The 17,321-nt window shown below is 40.2% G+C and overlaps 1 protein-coding gene across 1 annotated transcript in view; it reads left to right on the top strand.

Annotated features, from left to right (window-relative positions):
- The first annotated feature begins 201 nt into the window (after positions 1–201).
- LOC133400650 (PDZ and LIM domain protein 5-like) overlaps positions 202–17,321 on the top strand; it is a 57,348-nt gene continuing 40,228 nt past the window's right edge. Inside the window, 3 exon segments of the mRNA XM_061673510.1 lie at positions 202–303; positions 2,253–2,393; positions 9,271–9,422. Coding sequence (XP_061529494.1) covers positions 2,295–2,393; positions 9,271–9,422 — 251 coding nt within the window. The 5' untranslated portion in view covers positions 202–303; positions 2,253–2,294.

Raw genomic sequence — 17,321 nt, 5'->3', positions numbered from 1 at the left:
CGAACACTTTTCCGTCATGTCATCCCCCCCCCCCACCCACACTTGTCTCCCTGATTTCTTGTCCTCCCCACCCCATCCTAACCTCACATCACCCCCACTTCACTCTCTTCTCCTCCTCCTCCTCCTCCTCCACTCTCCCCTCCCCTCTGTCATATATAAGAGCATTTGCTCCCTCGTGCCCCCTTCACACACACTCAGTGTGTTTGCTGGGAAGGGGATTGTCCAGGGGACACCAGGGGAGTATTCTACCGTCTTCACCTGCCTGCAAAGGAGCTATTTTCCCCTCTGGGGATTCTAATAAAGGTAGAGTGTTTTTTTTAATTATATGGGTAAATGATGCCTATAATGCATTAAAGATGTCTGATAAAGTGTGCTACATTATAGACGCTAGTTGTGTCCTCTGTAGAGACAAAACTGGTGTGCATTTCAGGAATTTCCCCCCGAATACGTTTTTGCAATTAAATTAGATTTATATGTGGTCTTTATCTCTTGTTAGTTGCTAGTGTTCATTGTGTTATAATATCCATCCATTTTCTGAGCCGCTTCTCCTCACTAGGGTCGCGGGCGTGCCGCAGCCTATCCCAGCTGTCATCGGGCAGGAGGCGGGGTACACCCTGAACTGGTTGCCAGCCAATCGCAGGGCACATACAAACAAACAACCATTCGCATGTTCATATTAAATTTCCTATCAATTTGTATTGTCATCTTCTACATCAGGGTTGTCAAAGTCATTTTTGTCGCGGGGCACGTTATAGTTACGATTTCTCTCAGAGGGGCTTTATGTCTGTTAAGCCATATCAATGCTTAATTGCCTCATCATATTATATATATATATATATATATATATATATACAACAAATTTACGGATAATTAGTTTTGAAATCAGAATTCAAGGATAATAGTTTGTTCAGCTATTGTTCAAGTTACTGTAAAAATGGTTTTGGTAACAAAAAATGCTTGCAATAGCTCAACGTTATTTATTACATATAACTATTTTAAATTTTGGTACAGATTTGAACAAGTATTAATAATATTTACACAAACGATTTGCTTTTGGCGGCACGGTGAGCGACTGGTTAGAGCGTCTGCCTCACAGTTCTGAGGACCGAGGTTCAAATGCCAGCCTCGCCTGTGTGGAGTTTGCATGTTCTTCCCGTGCCTGGGTGGGTTTTCTCAAGGTACTCCGGTTTCCTCCCACATCCCCCCCAAAACATGCATGGTAGGTTAATTGAAGACTCTAAATTGCCCGTAGGTGTGAATGTGAGTGTGAATGGTTGTTTGTTTATATGTGCCCTGCGATTGGCTGGCAACCAGTCAGGGTCTACTCCGCCTCCTGCCCGATGATAGCTGGGATAGGCTCCAGCGCTCCCGCGACCCTTGTGAGGATAAGCGGCTCAGTTAATGCATGGATGGATGGTTTTGCTTTTGCAAGCCACATATTAGGGTGTGGCGGACCAGATCTGGCCGCCAGGCCTTGAGTTTGAAACCTGTGTTCTTCAGTGACAGCGTGTCTCTATGTTTCTCCAATTAAATGTGTTCAGAAATAATACATTTCAGTATTCAGTTTGTTATAGTTAATTTTGATTGCACTTACTAATAATTATTCATTATTTCTATAATTTGTGGTTGTGTTTGTTTTTAGATCCGTAATATTTTAATTAATTATACATTTTAAAAATGTCCATATTTACATGTTTATTTATTTATATATTTATTTTAATTTAAGTAATTTTTAAATCATTGAATTTCAGAAATTATATTTCATTTTCAATACTACATTTTTTATATTTCAAGTTTATTTTTATTATCTAGTTAATATGTGCATTGATTCTATTCGTTTTAAGTTTTTGTTTTTATATTAGTATTTTAATTTCACATTTTTAGATTTTTTAAAATAGTTTTTATTTACAATATCTTTTCAGTTGTATTTTAATTTTAGAATTAAAAATAAAATAAATCGAAATAAAAAAAGTTTTTTTTGTATTTTTTAAGTTTTATTTGATATGTGCATTTTATCTACTATTTTTAGTTTTTGTTTTGGTATTATAATTGTGATTCCCCATTTTTATATATATATTTTTTATTTTCAAGCTTTTATTTTAAATAGTAATTGTATTCTTATTTGTATTTTAATTTCAGAATTTGAAAAAGAAAAGTTAATGTGTATTTCCCCCCCCCCCCCCAATATGTTTAGCTATTCACAGTACACGTCCCGCTCCCCCTCTTAACAAGGTCAAATTGCTTTTCTTTAGCAGCTTCCTTCAACATAGCAAAAACCTGCGGCAAGTCAAACCATGAGCAGAAACTACAACGTCACTCTCCGTGGCCCCGCCCCCTGGGGCTTTCGGCTACAAGGCGGAAAAGACTTCAACCTGCCTCTCACCATCTCCAGGGTAAAACAAAAGGCACACTCACACGTGCAGATTACACACAAACACACGATTAGAAAGTCATTTAGTTATTCGTAGCACAGTGGTACCTCGACTTGCAACTTACTGTCGCTCAATTTACTTGTATAACAGATCAATTTTCCCCAATTAAAATAAACTGAAATGCTGCTAATCCATTCCAGCCCCACCAAAAACCACCCCCATTTTTTTTTTTTTTTTTGATAAAGAAAAATGGATGGACAGGAATAAGACTACTGCTAACTATACATACTCTAGTATTCGTGTGTTAGATGTGTGACTTTAAGGGGCATTTTATTTTGATTACAATGTTGTTGTTTTTTTTTCGTTTAGCTGAATTAGCACAAGTCTGATGTGCTGAATTCAAATAATCAATCAGGTCAACTTTCTGAATTATGGCCACGTTTTTTGTTTACATTTACAGTTATTTTCACTTTAGAGGTTCAAATAAATAGAGGATCATGCCCTGAATTTTGAACAATGAGGATTTAACATGAAATTTACAGGTACTTACTTACTTACTTACTTATCAATGTCTACTATTCAATCAATAAGAAAAGTTTGTAACATTTGTTGAATAAAAACTTAACTTGGCATGAAAACCTAACCTGAACGAGAAAACGGAAATGGTCATTTTTGGATTCAGCGATGCAAAATTGTCCTAAATCAGTTGAAAAAACATAGACAACTTACCACAAGTCGATTGGGTGTCGTAAAAAGAATCAGGCACAAATACACTCACATAGGAGCTGCTGTCGCCGACAGCTCACGCCTCGACACTCACAACACATACAATATTTTCCATACAGTTTTTTTGCGTGTTCAAACATGTTTACAAGGTGTTTAATAGGTTTTAGTGTGTTTTGATAAATATAAATGTGTTTAAAGCTGGAGCACTTGAGTAAACATTTTTTTTTGTTAAAAGAGGACATGGCACAATGCTGATTAAGCCTATCAGCTCGTCTATCATCTTGCTGTATTTTCAATATTTGATCTTTTATGTTTCGTGTCGACCGGTGATATTCCTACACTGGCCCACATGGTGTTGCAATGACGGACCCTTTTTTCCCCATTTGCAAAAGCTCACTAAACATAGCGTTTTACATATTTGTGCAGCAGAAAGTAATCATACAATAATTACTGTGTAAACAAAAACAATGATTGCCATGAACAAACTGCACGTGTCTTTCTGAGGACCTCTTAGCACCAAACAGTGCATACACAAAATGCAGCAATGAAAGGAATTTACATCACTTGCCTCTTCTGATTCCAAAGAATACATATGTTTTTTCCCCCCACCAGAATCACATACAAGGGAAATCTTACATTACACTGAAGCGACGGCTTTGTTGTTGTCATGCAGAATTCCACCCCAGGGGGCGAAAGAAGTTAAATACTATAGGTTTAAAGCATGTGGTAGGAGAAAAAACGATTTCCAAAAAAAAGATCACAGATATTCACCTTTTACGGTGGGTCTGGAATGCAGCTCCCGCGCTAAACGGGGGATCACTGTATTTGAGGGAGGTGTGTATTTTTGCCAAAGTGGATGCTATTCGAAACAGCTCTCAGTGTGATAAAGTACACATGCAGTTTTAATCCAAATCTACAGACGCTCCAACAAATGACTAAAATTGGCAGAGTGCAGGCTAATGGCAACATGAGCCCCGATGATGAACGACTGGCCTTGCTCTTATTCCAGTGCCCCGCGGGGCCCCTTTGGGTCGCCATCTTGTGTTATTATTACTTTGGATGTGATACTTTTCCCACTAACTGAAGCCATGTGATCTTTCTCGTCTTTTTAACCACGGTTGTGTGTTTGTGTTTTCTGTTTTGTAGCGTGTGTGTGTTTGTCATTCCCAGAGAAGTTGGGATGAAGTCAATCAAAACTGCGAGGGTGTCCCTATAAAGCGCAAGCCATGTACTAGAAGACCTATATAGGCCTATACAGTGAACCACCATTTATTGCATGGATATATTCCAGACCAGCTGAAAATCCACAATGTAGAGAGATCATGTAAAAAGATTTTTAAAATAGTTTCACGCCTCATACACCCTTTTAACAAATTTAAGCTTATTAAAACACATTTAAACTTATTAAGGTACACTTTTTAAGCACACTGTAAACACATTTTAACAAAGGAAAAAAACAAACGTAATTGAAAACATAAAATGTATGGACAATACTGGTCGTATTGTAGTGTCCGTTCACGCATGTGACGTTGGGAAGTGTGCATGTGAGATTCTCGGTGTGGCTGTGACTTACAGCAGTTCCTGTGTGAGTGTGCTCTTTGTGTTTATACGTTTTGCTGTTTTTCCGGTGTTTAAAAAAATGGCTGAAAAGTGCATTACAGTAGTATACTGTCAAAATCCATGCAAAAACGATCCCTTAAAAAATGTGATATCGCAGAGGTACATATGGATGTTTTAGGAGTGTTGGAAGGAAGTACCCAAAGAAAACCTGACCCCACCAAGAGTACATGCAAACTCAAGACTGGATTCGAACCCAGAACCTCTCAACATGCTCACCACTAGGCTTGCTATGCTGTATGGAAGGGCATTTGACTAAATATCCTTATCGATGATGGGGGGGAATTAACGATCAACGCATTCATTGATAGGTTTTGATTTCTTCTTTTAAATGTTCTGAATTCCTGTTTAGGTGCCAGTGTCTATGAAAAATGTCTTTCTGAAGATGCTTTGTCATTCTTTCTTCATATAGTTATCCAATTTGTAACAGTCAGGTAATTGGTTTTTATGTTGAATGTTGTCAAAACAAGTTTACATTGCGCAGATGTTCAATAGGATTTAGTTCAGGACTCATAGAAGGCCGTTTCAGAATATAGCCGGTGTTTTAATTTCGCCGTTCTCGGCTGTTTTGAACTTTGTTTTGGGTCATTGATCAGGAGCTGAGGCCGAGCTTTCTGACACTGGGCAGAATATTTTGCTCGAGAATGACTCGATAGTCCTGAGATTTCATTGCACCCTGCACAGATTGAAAACACTCAGTGCCGGATGCATCCCCTGAGTAGTGCACCCCATTTTACATACACCCTTAATCGCCAATCGGTTTGACCGAATTCATAATGACTATTAAATAGATTAATCAAATATTCCATTCTGTTTTAGCTGCTTGTTCCCAATGCAAAGGTCACATTTTATATCAGGCCTTGATGCATGAAATATTTTCGTCACCGATATGTTATTGTGAATAATCGTTAAAACTCTCCTTCGTGATAGCCATTGACTTTTTACATTTTCAAGGACAAGCCCCATTACGTCAAAATCAAAATGGTCTGCCTTCCATCCCATCTAAATTTACACAGTGTATCTTTACTTAAACCTTCCTAAGTGCAGCTCATTTAAAGGATTCACACGAAAACACGCACACACACACACACACACACACACACACACACACAAAGATACAGTAAACGTCTCGGGAGAATGTGTGTATTTAGTTTCGAAGAATAGTCCCACCGTTTCAGAGGTCAGTTTCCGCAGCCACACCCACCCATTAGAGTCTAGACATTCTTTTGTTTGTCATCATTTTGTAAGGATTTCTTTCTTGATTTTTTTAATATAGTGGTACCTTATGAGTTTAATCCATTCTGTAATCAACCTGACTCAATTTACTCGTATGGCAAATCTATTGTCTCCATTTAAATGAATTTGCATAAACTGAAGTAGATAAATGATCTTAACTACTCATCCGTTTGTGTTAGTTTTTATGGAAAAGGCATATTAAGCAATTGGAGAAAAAAAATACTTGATATCCAAAAATGTAATTAGCATCCTCAGAAAACATGTTACAAATCATGAAACTTCATTTGGGACACAATAGTAAAGACATTTTGGCATTAAAAGTTTGAAAAATATTCCCTATATATATATATATATATATATATATATATATATATATATATATATTGAAAGTTATCTGATGAGCTCATGGCAGACGCTTCTGTCTTCGGCGGTAATGGACGGACTGATCTGCTGGAAAAGCCCTATCGGTGTCACACACACCAACCCAAAGTGGCTTGAAATACCTTTCACCTGTCACTAGGCCTTGTCGTTTTCAGACGGGTTCATTTCACTTCACGGAGGGCAGAATTGAAGTTTTATTTTGTTGACAGATCGGCAATTATGTTAACTGGATGGGCATAGTAGTCAGTTAGGAGACAACTTTCAGACCCACCTGCAATAGGTGAAAATGAGCGATCTGGAGAGATGATTTAGTACACATTTTTTTTTGTCAAGTCTTACCCACACATTTAAACTTATTTAACGACTACTCTGAAAATGGACCTTTGAATGGAAAAGAATGACGCAACTTAAAGCGGTCCTATTAAAGTCCTTCCCCACAGGACCGGTATCAACAAATGGACATTTTTCAAGTCGTAAAGGGTAAACTGTGCGTCGCAAAAACTAGTAAAGAACAAGCCGGCATTCACAGCGGGGACTCAGTGATTTGATTGTCATAGTAAAACGCAAACATTCTAAGCACATAGGAACAGCTTGTGCGTTCCTGGTGGGTCGCCGGTGCCACACGCCTCCAAAATAGAGGCTATGACTCCGTCATGAGAGGCCCTTTGGTTTACAATTTTTTCTAATAGGCATGTTGGAGCCAACACCTGGAAAGAAGTAAATGGTCCTTTCAGGATTTTCAGTCTTGAATAATTAAGTAGGGACTGTCATTATACTATTAACATTGGTAGAGACGTGGCTGTAGACAGATTTGAATTTTTTTTTATGCGCTGCTTCAAAGTCATCGCGTGTCAAGAACCCTTTGCCGTCATCACAGTCACTCCTTTTGCCGAAAAACGTGCATTATTCAAAGCACTCCAATTATATTGTAGAGCTCCCAAAATGTTCTCATCGCTACAGGCTGAGATCCGATTATTTCCTTCAAAGCGTACAGGATCAAGAGTGTTGAAAGCCAACATTGCTGGAAGGGTTGTTCGGATGGTCAAACGTGAACTTTAACACGCGGAATGTGCTTTTCTTAATCTCTGGGGTTGGACCGTTACCCCAAGAGAATGGTGCTAGCTCGGAAAAACACACTGATCCCTGTGGACTATATTGCTTCAATCGATTAATGCGTTGACGTTGTTTTGAAACCCAGCATTGAATTTATGAACCTATTACAGTGAACCTTTATTTGCTCATTGTGTTTGTGTTTCACTGTTCTCCCGACGTGGGCATGAGTTTTCCCGATTGGAACGTGGCTAATCCACTCGCTGTTGACTACACATTGACATGTTCGTGGCATCGGTGGTAAAGTGGTAAGTATAGCTGCCTTGCAAGCAGCTGACCCAGGTCGAACTTCTGGCCCACGCAGAACTTTACTTCAGTTTTCACACACACACACACACACACACACACAGACACACAAAAAATAAAACTAGGTGAACAGATCACCACATTTTTTAATCTCGCACAGCTCCGGCTTGGGAATCCCTTCTCTATATCTATCTGTATCAAAAGCCAAATATTTCCTGCGTGTACATTCTTGATGGCTTAATATTGTGTTTGGGATGACCAATAAATAGGAAATGATACAACCGAATCTTGCACATTCTAATTGTATGTAATTCTATGTATGGTCTCTTTTTGGGGTGTTTTGAGGTAAATTAAGGTCAAATCAGAACCTCTTCCTGCTCTCAGTGTTGGGACGTGTGAGTGAGTTTGTGTATGTGTGTGTGTGTGTGTGTGTGTGTGTGTGTTGGGCATATATGACTATAAATGGTTGGGGGCCACAGAGCATTAACACTAATCCCGGGCTGTAGAGTCTCTTTTATTAGCCCTGCCCAAGTGTCTTGTCTTTCTTTATATATACAGCATATGAATATTATATATGTGCGTGGGATGATATTGCAGAAGAGTGCAGAAAAACTATAATTCCATCGACTGTATACTTTCTAGTAGAAGCCATTGGATTAAATGAATTGGCTGCAAGGGGAGACATTAGCGTCACTCATGCGTGCGTGTGGTCCGTTTTTCATCGTGTCAAAAGAAACAAACGAACTCACTGCCACTTTGGACACTCACACTCTGAACCTTTGAGTAGCTAAGAAAATGCCAGAGCCACCCTTGCAAAGTACGTAGAGGCTGATAAACGACATCAAACGCCATCTTATAGACTCAACAACTCTTATTTGGGTTTTCCAGTGCAGTTCTTTGGTGTGGTAGACAAGGAAAGCAGGGTGTAACATCCTACGCACGTTACTGTCCACCCTCAGTCTGCTGATAAGAAGTAGTCTGGTTAATATTACAAAGTGGTTACGTAAGTTTTTTTAACTTGGGTTTTGGTGCTGGACAGTAGAAGAAATGTTAAAATAGGCTCATATCGCATGGTAGTGAAAATTTTACCAATTGAAATAAATTTAAATGCAATTAATCCATTCCAGCCCCCGCCCCAGAAAACACCACAACTTGTTTTATTCCATTAAGAAAATCCACACGACACTGTACAAAATTATTAAAATACAAAAAGTGAATGCAAAGAAATAAATTGCTTTTAACGAAGCTACAGCTCATAACATGTTGTTTGAAACCAAAGGTGAAGTTGAGAAGTTGTCGGACCAACAAAAAGTAAGCCGGGCACTTGTAAGTCAAGATGCCACTCGATGTCAAGGTCCCCATTCAAACCAAGACTTACATGGCGTTTCTTCAAAGACTATAAACTGCTCTGTTTTTGCATACTGCCCCATAAATCCAGTGTGACTTTTTTAACAGTGTTTTTTTAATGGGTGCGATGGCATTCGTGCTTTTAACTGGTTCGAAGCTCTGGTTAGATGTTAATGATGTTAATCGGAGTGGTCTTAAATGATACGAACAACTTGTGCTTATTTCATTTGTGCAGCTGAATGACGGCGGTAAAGCGGTTAAAGGCGGCATCGCTATCGGAGACACGGTTCTGTCCATCGACGGCATTGCCACTGAGGGGATGAACCACCTGGAGGCCCAGAACAAGATCAAGAACTGCACAGGCAACCTCAGCCTCACCTTACAGAAGTAAGTCACAAGACTCAGAACCCTATTTTCACGAACAGCGTAAATCTGGCGCGTCAGGCGGGGCAACTGTGCCCCAGGGGCGGGTCAGACCGGTGTTGGTAATTTTGCAGACCATCGCAGCCCAGTGGATCCGAGAATGGGCGGGCTGCACCACTGTGGGTGGCTTACAGCCGACTTCATTCGTAGCCAATCAAAGTGCTTCCTCTCATTGATTCCTTTTAAATGTGCCGCATGACAGTCTCGAAGGAGACATCTCTGTGTGGAAGAGGATGATGCGTAATCGCAGCTATCCATGCCTGAGGGGAGCACCGTCACTGCTCTTAGCTGGTGTGCCGACAGACGGTGTGAGCAGGTACCCTTACCAAATACAGAATGAGCTAGCGGTAACTGCTGTCGGCTTAAATGTCTGCGCAGCTCAGTATCTGTCTGCCTGCGCACCGATCGAGTCACCAAAACCGTGTTAGACCAGTGGTCTGTCTACCTTACGCCAGTATTTAAACGTGGTTTGAGCAAGGTGGTTGGGTGGGGGGTTGTTTGAGGGTGCGGGCAGCTAGAGGTGGGTATTCTCCACCTGTGAAAGAGGGTATTCTTTGGCCAGTACATTTTGTCGTATACTGTGTGTCCCGGTACATTTCATCGACCTGGATTGGGGGGAACAATTTTTGGGGAACTACAAAATTCTTTAGGGGGGCTTCACATTGGTTTTAGGGGACTCTAAGATACCAAAGCTTGGCCCTAACCACATACAACCAAATCATTTTGTGGGTGCCTAAAACATTTTAGGGGGGCTTAACATCACTTTAGGGAAACAAAAGGAGAAGTTGTGAAGTTGTTGGGCCAACAAAAGTTAGCTTAATGCTAACATATAATGTGAAATGCCATAGATGGGAATTAGCATAGATGTTACTGTAATGATAAAACTTCAAACAACTGCTACTACTTTAACACGAATGGAGCAGCAACACAAACAAGCAGAGCATGCAAAAATACTCACAAGCATATATGCTACTGCATTACTCTGCTCTGCGGGAAGCGCTGCCTGGCATGTCGTGGTGTTACACTACAGGGGCACAGCACTAAATTTGGACGTGCCTGTATACTGTAAAACGATCGCCTGAAAATCTTGGAAATCAATACAGTGGAGGTTTGCTGTACAGTGTCAGTGTACTATTATTGATCAAAGCTTCTGAAGGGTGTTCTCATTGTATTCGGGAGAGCGTTCAAAGGGTTATCTGTTGCTAGTCAAACAAAGTCATGTTCTATTGGAACCACCCGGTGGTCCCAGTATCGTCTTTATTAACATTGTATGATCAAGCAGCCTGATTAAGGACAGATGGCTCCGACTTATGAGCCTGCGATTTTTTTTTGTCAGCGTTGCTAGACACTCACTGGCACTGCTGGACGAGACATTCAGTGTATTCAAACACGGTCACGCCTTGGTCGACATCTGGACTTTAGGCTTTAAATGCGTCACAGAAAAGGGCCAATATGGTTCCAGACTTTGTTAGTTTTCATGTTCTGTCAATGTGATGGGCGCATATTCTAAAAGGTTTACAGGTTGTTATTGCTTTTCCAAATAAAGAGGATGATTTAGTGAGAGGTATGTGACAATCTATGAGGGTGGAGAAGAGAGTGAGGACGACAATGAAAAATGGAACTACAGAACCTTAAAAGTCAACAACAATCCTTTCACTAGTTAATATGGAAATATGCCTGACAGACACGTAATGCGAGGTGAAAAGGAAGGTGATTTAACAGTGCGTTTTATAGGTACTGCTGAAATTAATAAGTTTTCATTTTGGTCTGTCCAAAAAAGAGGTCTCACAAGTTTGGCTGACGTCATGCGCGACTCACAATGACTTCCAAATTTGGGTTGAGCTTCAAACTACACAACTTAAACCACTAATGTGATGTTCTTTGATCACAAGTGAAGTCGCCGATAGCAACTAGCCAGTCGGTGGCTAGCCGGCTAGAGCTAGCAGCTAATGTTAGCTGTCAACGACGCTATTCTCGCTCATTGCTGTAGCTACTACACCTTCGGCTAGCATGGCTCTATTTTGACTTCAAGTGAAGTCTTGGTGTGACTTTCAAACTTGTTTGTCGATTTACCAATCATACAAACCCTTGGGGCATTTGTGCGATTGTACAAATTGTTTCTGAATGGACTCGGCACGCTAGGTTAATCAGCCAAAGAAATGTGCAGTGAAAGGCCACAAAAAGTAGAATCAAACAATGCACAAATAAAAACACTCACATTGACGGAAAGCGCATTAATTCACTTCCAAATGTCGGGAAGCAGGTGTCATAACATCAGTATGCTTAGAATATCGCGCTAATACAAAATAAAACTCTTAAGACCGAATGATTTTTTTCCATTCTCACCCTCATTGTCATTCTAAATTCAATTTGATGAGATACTTCCAGTGAAAGCAGCTGCTGCTATCTTCTTATACTCGAACACATATGGAGCGCATATGACTCTAGCATCTGACCAGTGTGCAGCGACTTCAGCGTCTTAATAATAACCTCCCAAGTACGGCTGGTATTCGAAAATTAGCAAGAAGCCTTGTTTTAATAGGCCGACGGGATGTGTGCACTTATCAGTGGCAGTAGGGTTTTTTTCCCCCCCATTCGGCTTGAATTACCTATATTGTGTTTACCATGTCACTTTATCCTTGAGTAAAACTAGACCATAATCCATCAAAGACATTTTGGCTAACAGTTAGGCACATGATTAATTAATATCCAGTACTTATTACAAGAATTTGTCAGCAAGTGCTTTGCGAGTCCCATTGGTATTTTATACTCAAGACATTTCGACAGCTTAATTGGGCTGCTTCGCAAGGCAAGGCTGCTTTGTTGTTGTTCTAGTGGCGTACGACGACAAACTCCTCAGGAGGAAGAGAAGTTCAACTCAACACACACACAAAAATGCCTTGAAAGTTAAACAAACGCCGTCTTTAAAGGGTGAGTACTTTTAGTTGAACTTTCATTTAGTTGAATTGCACAGTGGCCTCGCTACACTTACCTGTAAGGATTTTAAAATGTTTTTGTGTAAAATTCACTCTTCAGTTGCTTGTACACAAATACAACGGTATGTTGGCTTACGAGTGCCCTAACTTAAGGTTCTGTTTTAGTTACGGACCATTTGTTTGGATGCTTCTTTGCTTCGTGTTGCAAGCCAAAATCTGAGTTACAAGTGAGCTTCAGTGGAGTGAAAAAAAAACAATATTTTGCAAATTAAAGTGCTGTAATGCCCTTTGCATGTGGACAAGAAAAGCCACAGTTGCCGATGCACTTTCCGATGTTAATTGCAAGGGCCATGAATGAGAAAAGATAAAGGCTATACCCCTTAAACATACAACGCTATACTAAAGTTTGAATGTTAAAATAGTCATACTGTTTGATATTGCTTTAATTCTGTAATTTTTTTGGTGTTCTTTGCTCTGTTCTCTGTTTTCGTGTTGGCTGCCCCCTCTTAAACTTTGTTAGACTGCATTACCAATAAATATCCATCACAATATAAATAACCTCCGCACACTATTTCACAAGAGCCATTTGGTGGATTGGTGGTGAAGTGCCGCTTCTATGAGTGAAAATGAAATAGATGCTGTCTTAATGGGGGCACGTCGCAGTTCACACTTACTTTTTTAGACTCTGGTCTCAAGAAGTCACCCTTAGTTATCACGGTAACCGAAGTCGTAATTGGCTTCAGTTTGTTGAGTTCAGCAAGGCGTAAAACATTTGGATAAAAAGTGTGCTGTAATTCTTCATCCTTATTCCTGGTCTGTATTTTGATGACAGCCAAATGGGAAACATTTGAAATTGTGAACAATGTCTCCTGTAAAACAGTTTAGAAAAAGGTTTTAGGGATAGGAATTATTTTTTTTTTAATTACAGTGATTTTTGGAGGTTCACTATAAACTGATAGTAAACATTTTCCCCTCAACCACCCTGGAATGCAACAAAACCACCTTTTATTTTTCACCGTCCTACTCTTGTTGTTTATTTGTTTTGTTTTTTTTAATTAAATGCTCCATTCGCCACAGGACTTTTTTTTTAATGGGCTTGCATGCATGTGCGAATTTAATGTTATCCAGTGCTACGGCCGTTAAAAATAAAATATAATTCACCTGAAACGCCTTTGGGTATAAGGAGGCACATCGCAATATGTCAGGAAAAGAATGCCCGCTTTGCGTAAACAAGATGTCACACAAAAAACAAATGTTTGGAAGTATCATTTGTGTTCTTTTTTTTGTTTTGTTTTTTAGATCTTCCTTCCTGAAAGGAGCCCCAGCCACATAATTACTGTGTTGTTCTTTGTGGGCCAGTGCATCAATGGTGGACTTGTCACATACATCTCATGAAAGGGTTGGGGTTGGGAGTGTACTGATGCGGAAAGCTACAATGACAGGCCATAATAAGTCATGGATAATCACACTCAGATTTTTTCAAAGTGCGGTAACGGCGGACTTCCACGTGGGGACTTAGCGTTGCCTTCCTGCGGTGGCGTTGGTTTACAAAGCTTGCATACGAGTCAGCAGTGATGCTAAGCTCACGTCTCAGCACCCATCTTCAAAATGCCTTATGCGTGTGCGTGAGAGATGTTTTTAAGTACCAGTTATGCGGTGGTAGGAAGTAACAAAATATAAATACTTTTACCGTAATTAGGTAGCTGTATCAGGTATCTGTACTCTACTTGAGTTTTTCATTTTCTGAGGACTTTTTACTTTTACTCCTGACGTGAAAACTGATATCTGTACTTTCTACTCCTTAATTGGTCAAAATGGGCTCTGTACTTTTTTCAACCTCCGCTGATGACAACATGACATAAAAATGATGGAAACAGAGAAAGGTGACTGACTGACTGACGAACTGAATGAATGAATGAATGACTGACTGAAATCTTGGGGATTTATAGATTAGAAAACACAGGGACAGCAACGACATAACGGAATTTCAATCAGGGAGCATTAACGGCAATGCGTAACAAGATATTCCCCATCCATGACCTTTTTTGTTGGCGACAAGAATTATTTGTCACGAATGCGTTCTCTTGAGCTAGCCTGAAAACCACAATCTTGTGGCAATCAAAAATTATTTGTCTAATGCAAAAAAAAAATACAAGTATGTTTTATTGTATTTATGGTTTTTATCATTAGCTAATTTCAACTGGAAAAAAAAAATACACCTTACCTGTATGTTTATTTTTACATTAGACAAAAAGTTTGTTTGTTCAGCCAAAAGCTTGTGGTTTTTAGGCTTTCACATTAGGCCGCAGTCCCCAAGAGCTCCATAAATCAATCAAGATCTGAACTGCGGTTGACTTTACTTCTTGAATCTTTACTTCTTGTTTGAGGTTGAAAACCCTAACAAGCCTATTTTGGAAAAGTAATGAGAAAGTGCAAAGATATCTTTTCAAATAAAGGCAGTAAAAGTAAAAAGTTGTCAGAAAAATACATACAGTACAGATACCTGAAAGGGTACAGTAATACATTTACAAATTATTTGTACTTCACAAACTCCCACCCACCTCTGTTGTATTGTCAGTAACGTGATGCACCGAGAAAAAATGTGTTGTTAGTCCTCATGTAAACACAGTCTAGGTTTTGTTGAGTAAACACAAGGAAACTCATTGGTGCACTAGGACAGTACAGAGGTATCATCGAGACAGTGATTGCATGTGAATGCTGCACTGGTAATTGAGTCATGCACGCAACCAGCCCTCCCCCTTCTACTTCCCTCCCACCCACACATACAGAAATGTATGTGTACAACTCTTAACCTGACAGCTGCTCGAGTTATTTTGAGGGCAGAAAGTTGGCGTGGAGTCGTCCCCAGCGAGGGGTTCTGATTGGGAAGTTGATGTAGGGTTGGGGTGTATGCTTTCATTTTGTTGACATTGTGTTCTCGGAATAGAGACAGCGAGCTCGCCGGGTTGTATTTGAAGTCCGTACTGGAAGCCAATTGCGCTGCGGTCATCTGTGTCATGCGTGCGTGCACGTGCGCTGGAGATGCCACCTATCCATAGGCCTCTTGGGTTGGGTTGTATAGTCAAGCCCGTAGTAACTAAAGCAGAGTTTGATGGATTGGTATCTTTCAAAGACAGATCATTTCATTTGTCCTTATCTTCATTGGTTCCCAATCAACTCATAGAAACAAACACATAGAGGCTGAAATCTGACCCCCCCCCCCCCCCCAAAAAAGCAAACAACCACATTCACATACTTGAAGCAATGCTGCCAAGAGAAACACCACAAAATGAAGACAGAATGCTGGGATTAAAATAATACAATTTCTTCAATCAAATATTAGAATAAAGGTGTTAAATGGAGGTCAGTGCTTTTGATAGTGTTTTGGCCAGCAGAGAAGGCCTTGCTGGCCCTGACCCGGGGCTGAGCTTGTGCTGCGTGTACAAATATAAGAACACTATACCTACCGTGAAACACGAAGGACGACTGGCTTTGTTCTGGGACTGTTTTGCTGCATCTGGCACAGGGTGTCTAAAATCTGTGTAGTGCTCATTGAAATCTCAGGACTAGCTAGGCATTCTGGAGTGAAATTTGCTGCTCTGTGTCAGAAATCTTGGTGACACTCCTCCAATAGGATGAAGAAAAAAAAAAGGATTGCTTAAAACAAAACATCGGACTATACCGAAGAGACCTGATACAAAACATATTGAACATATGTGGAAGAAGCCAAAACATTTTGTCTGGAAAAGGCACCTTCACACCTGAGACAAGTGCTCAAGTCTCAGTGAGTGTTAGAAATGGCCAAATAGTATAGTGTCAAAGGCAATATTTCAATTCCCCTGGCTATCTACAAAATGTGAAACCACCCCTTTAATAACAGCAGAATCCTTTTTGATTAAGAAAGTGAACACTTCTATTAAAACTACCTTTCATTGTAAGCTGTGTAATACCACAGATGCATGAATATTGAAGTAATCACTTAGCCTGTGAGACTTTTTGCTGTAGCTGCAGCAATTCCCATCCCTCTGCAATTCACTTCGCAGCTGTCGTCGTCACTTACCCTCCGCGCTTGCTTGCCAGTGATGTTCCACGGCCAAAGCCCCACACCTGTCTGTGTCCTTCACAAGGCTGCAGTATTCGCCAAAGATTATCTAAACTCCATCGCCATCACTTTTAGCCAGGCCCGTCGTATTTGCCAGTACCATCCTAATACCGGTAGAATGTCGCCGCATATAGACGCACACCTGCCACTGCCTGCCTTTTGCAAATTGCTTGTTTTGCCGCATTTATCAAAAGGGGAAATGTGGCAGACCCACCTGCAATACAGGAGTTGTATTGCCGAGTGTCTGTGACAGACAACACTTTCATACAACATCAATTTAAGGAAATGAAAAGAGAAAGTCTTGCTACCACAGTTCTCCAAGTTAGAGGGAATATGCACTTGCTTTGATCTGCTTACATGTCATTCCCAGATGAAGTTCACGATAAGACTGATACATAAATTAAAAGAGAATTAAACATCGTATATAAAACTATCCTTAATCCATAGGGTTTAATATGACATCAGTCCACCCTCTGCAATTCTAAAATCTTAGTTTTCTGAAAAGGCTTTCCCTAAAGTTTAGGAGTGTGTTTATGGGAATTTATTACCATTTTTTTCCAGAAGTGCATTTGTGAGATTACACACAGTTGTTGGACGAGAAGGCCTGGCTCTCAGTCTCCGCTCTAATTCATCTAAAAGTGTTCTATAGGGTTGAGGTCAGGCTTGTGCAGGCCAGTCAAGTTCATCCACATCAAACTCTCTCATCCATGTTTTTATCAACCTTGATTTGTGCACCGAATCACAGTCATGTTGGAACAGGAAAGGGCCATCTCCAAACTGTTTCCACAAAGTTGGAAATGTCCAAAATATTAGCCACAGAGCTTC

Source organism: Phycodurus eques, chromosome 3 (genome assembly GCF_024500275.1).
Source record: "Phycodurus eques isolate BA_2022a chromosome 3, UOR_Pequ_1.1, whole genome shotgun sequence".
NCBI classification, from domain to species: Eukaryota; Metazoa; Chordata; class Actinopteri; order Syngnathiformes; family Syngnathidae; genus Phycodurus; species Phycodurus eques.
The sequence above is the reverse complement of the archived record's forward strand: the minus strand, read 5'-3'. Positions and strand labels throughout refer to the sequence as shown.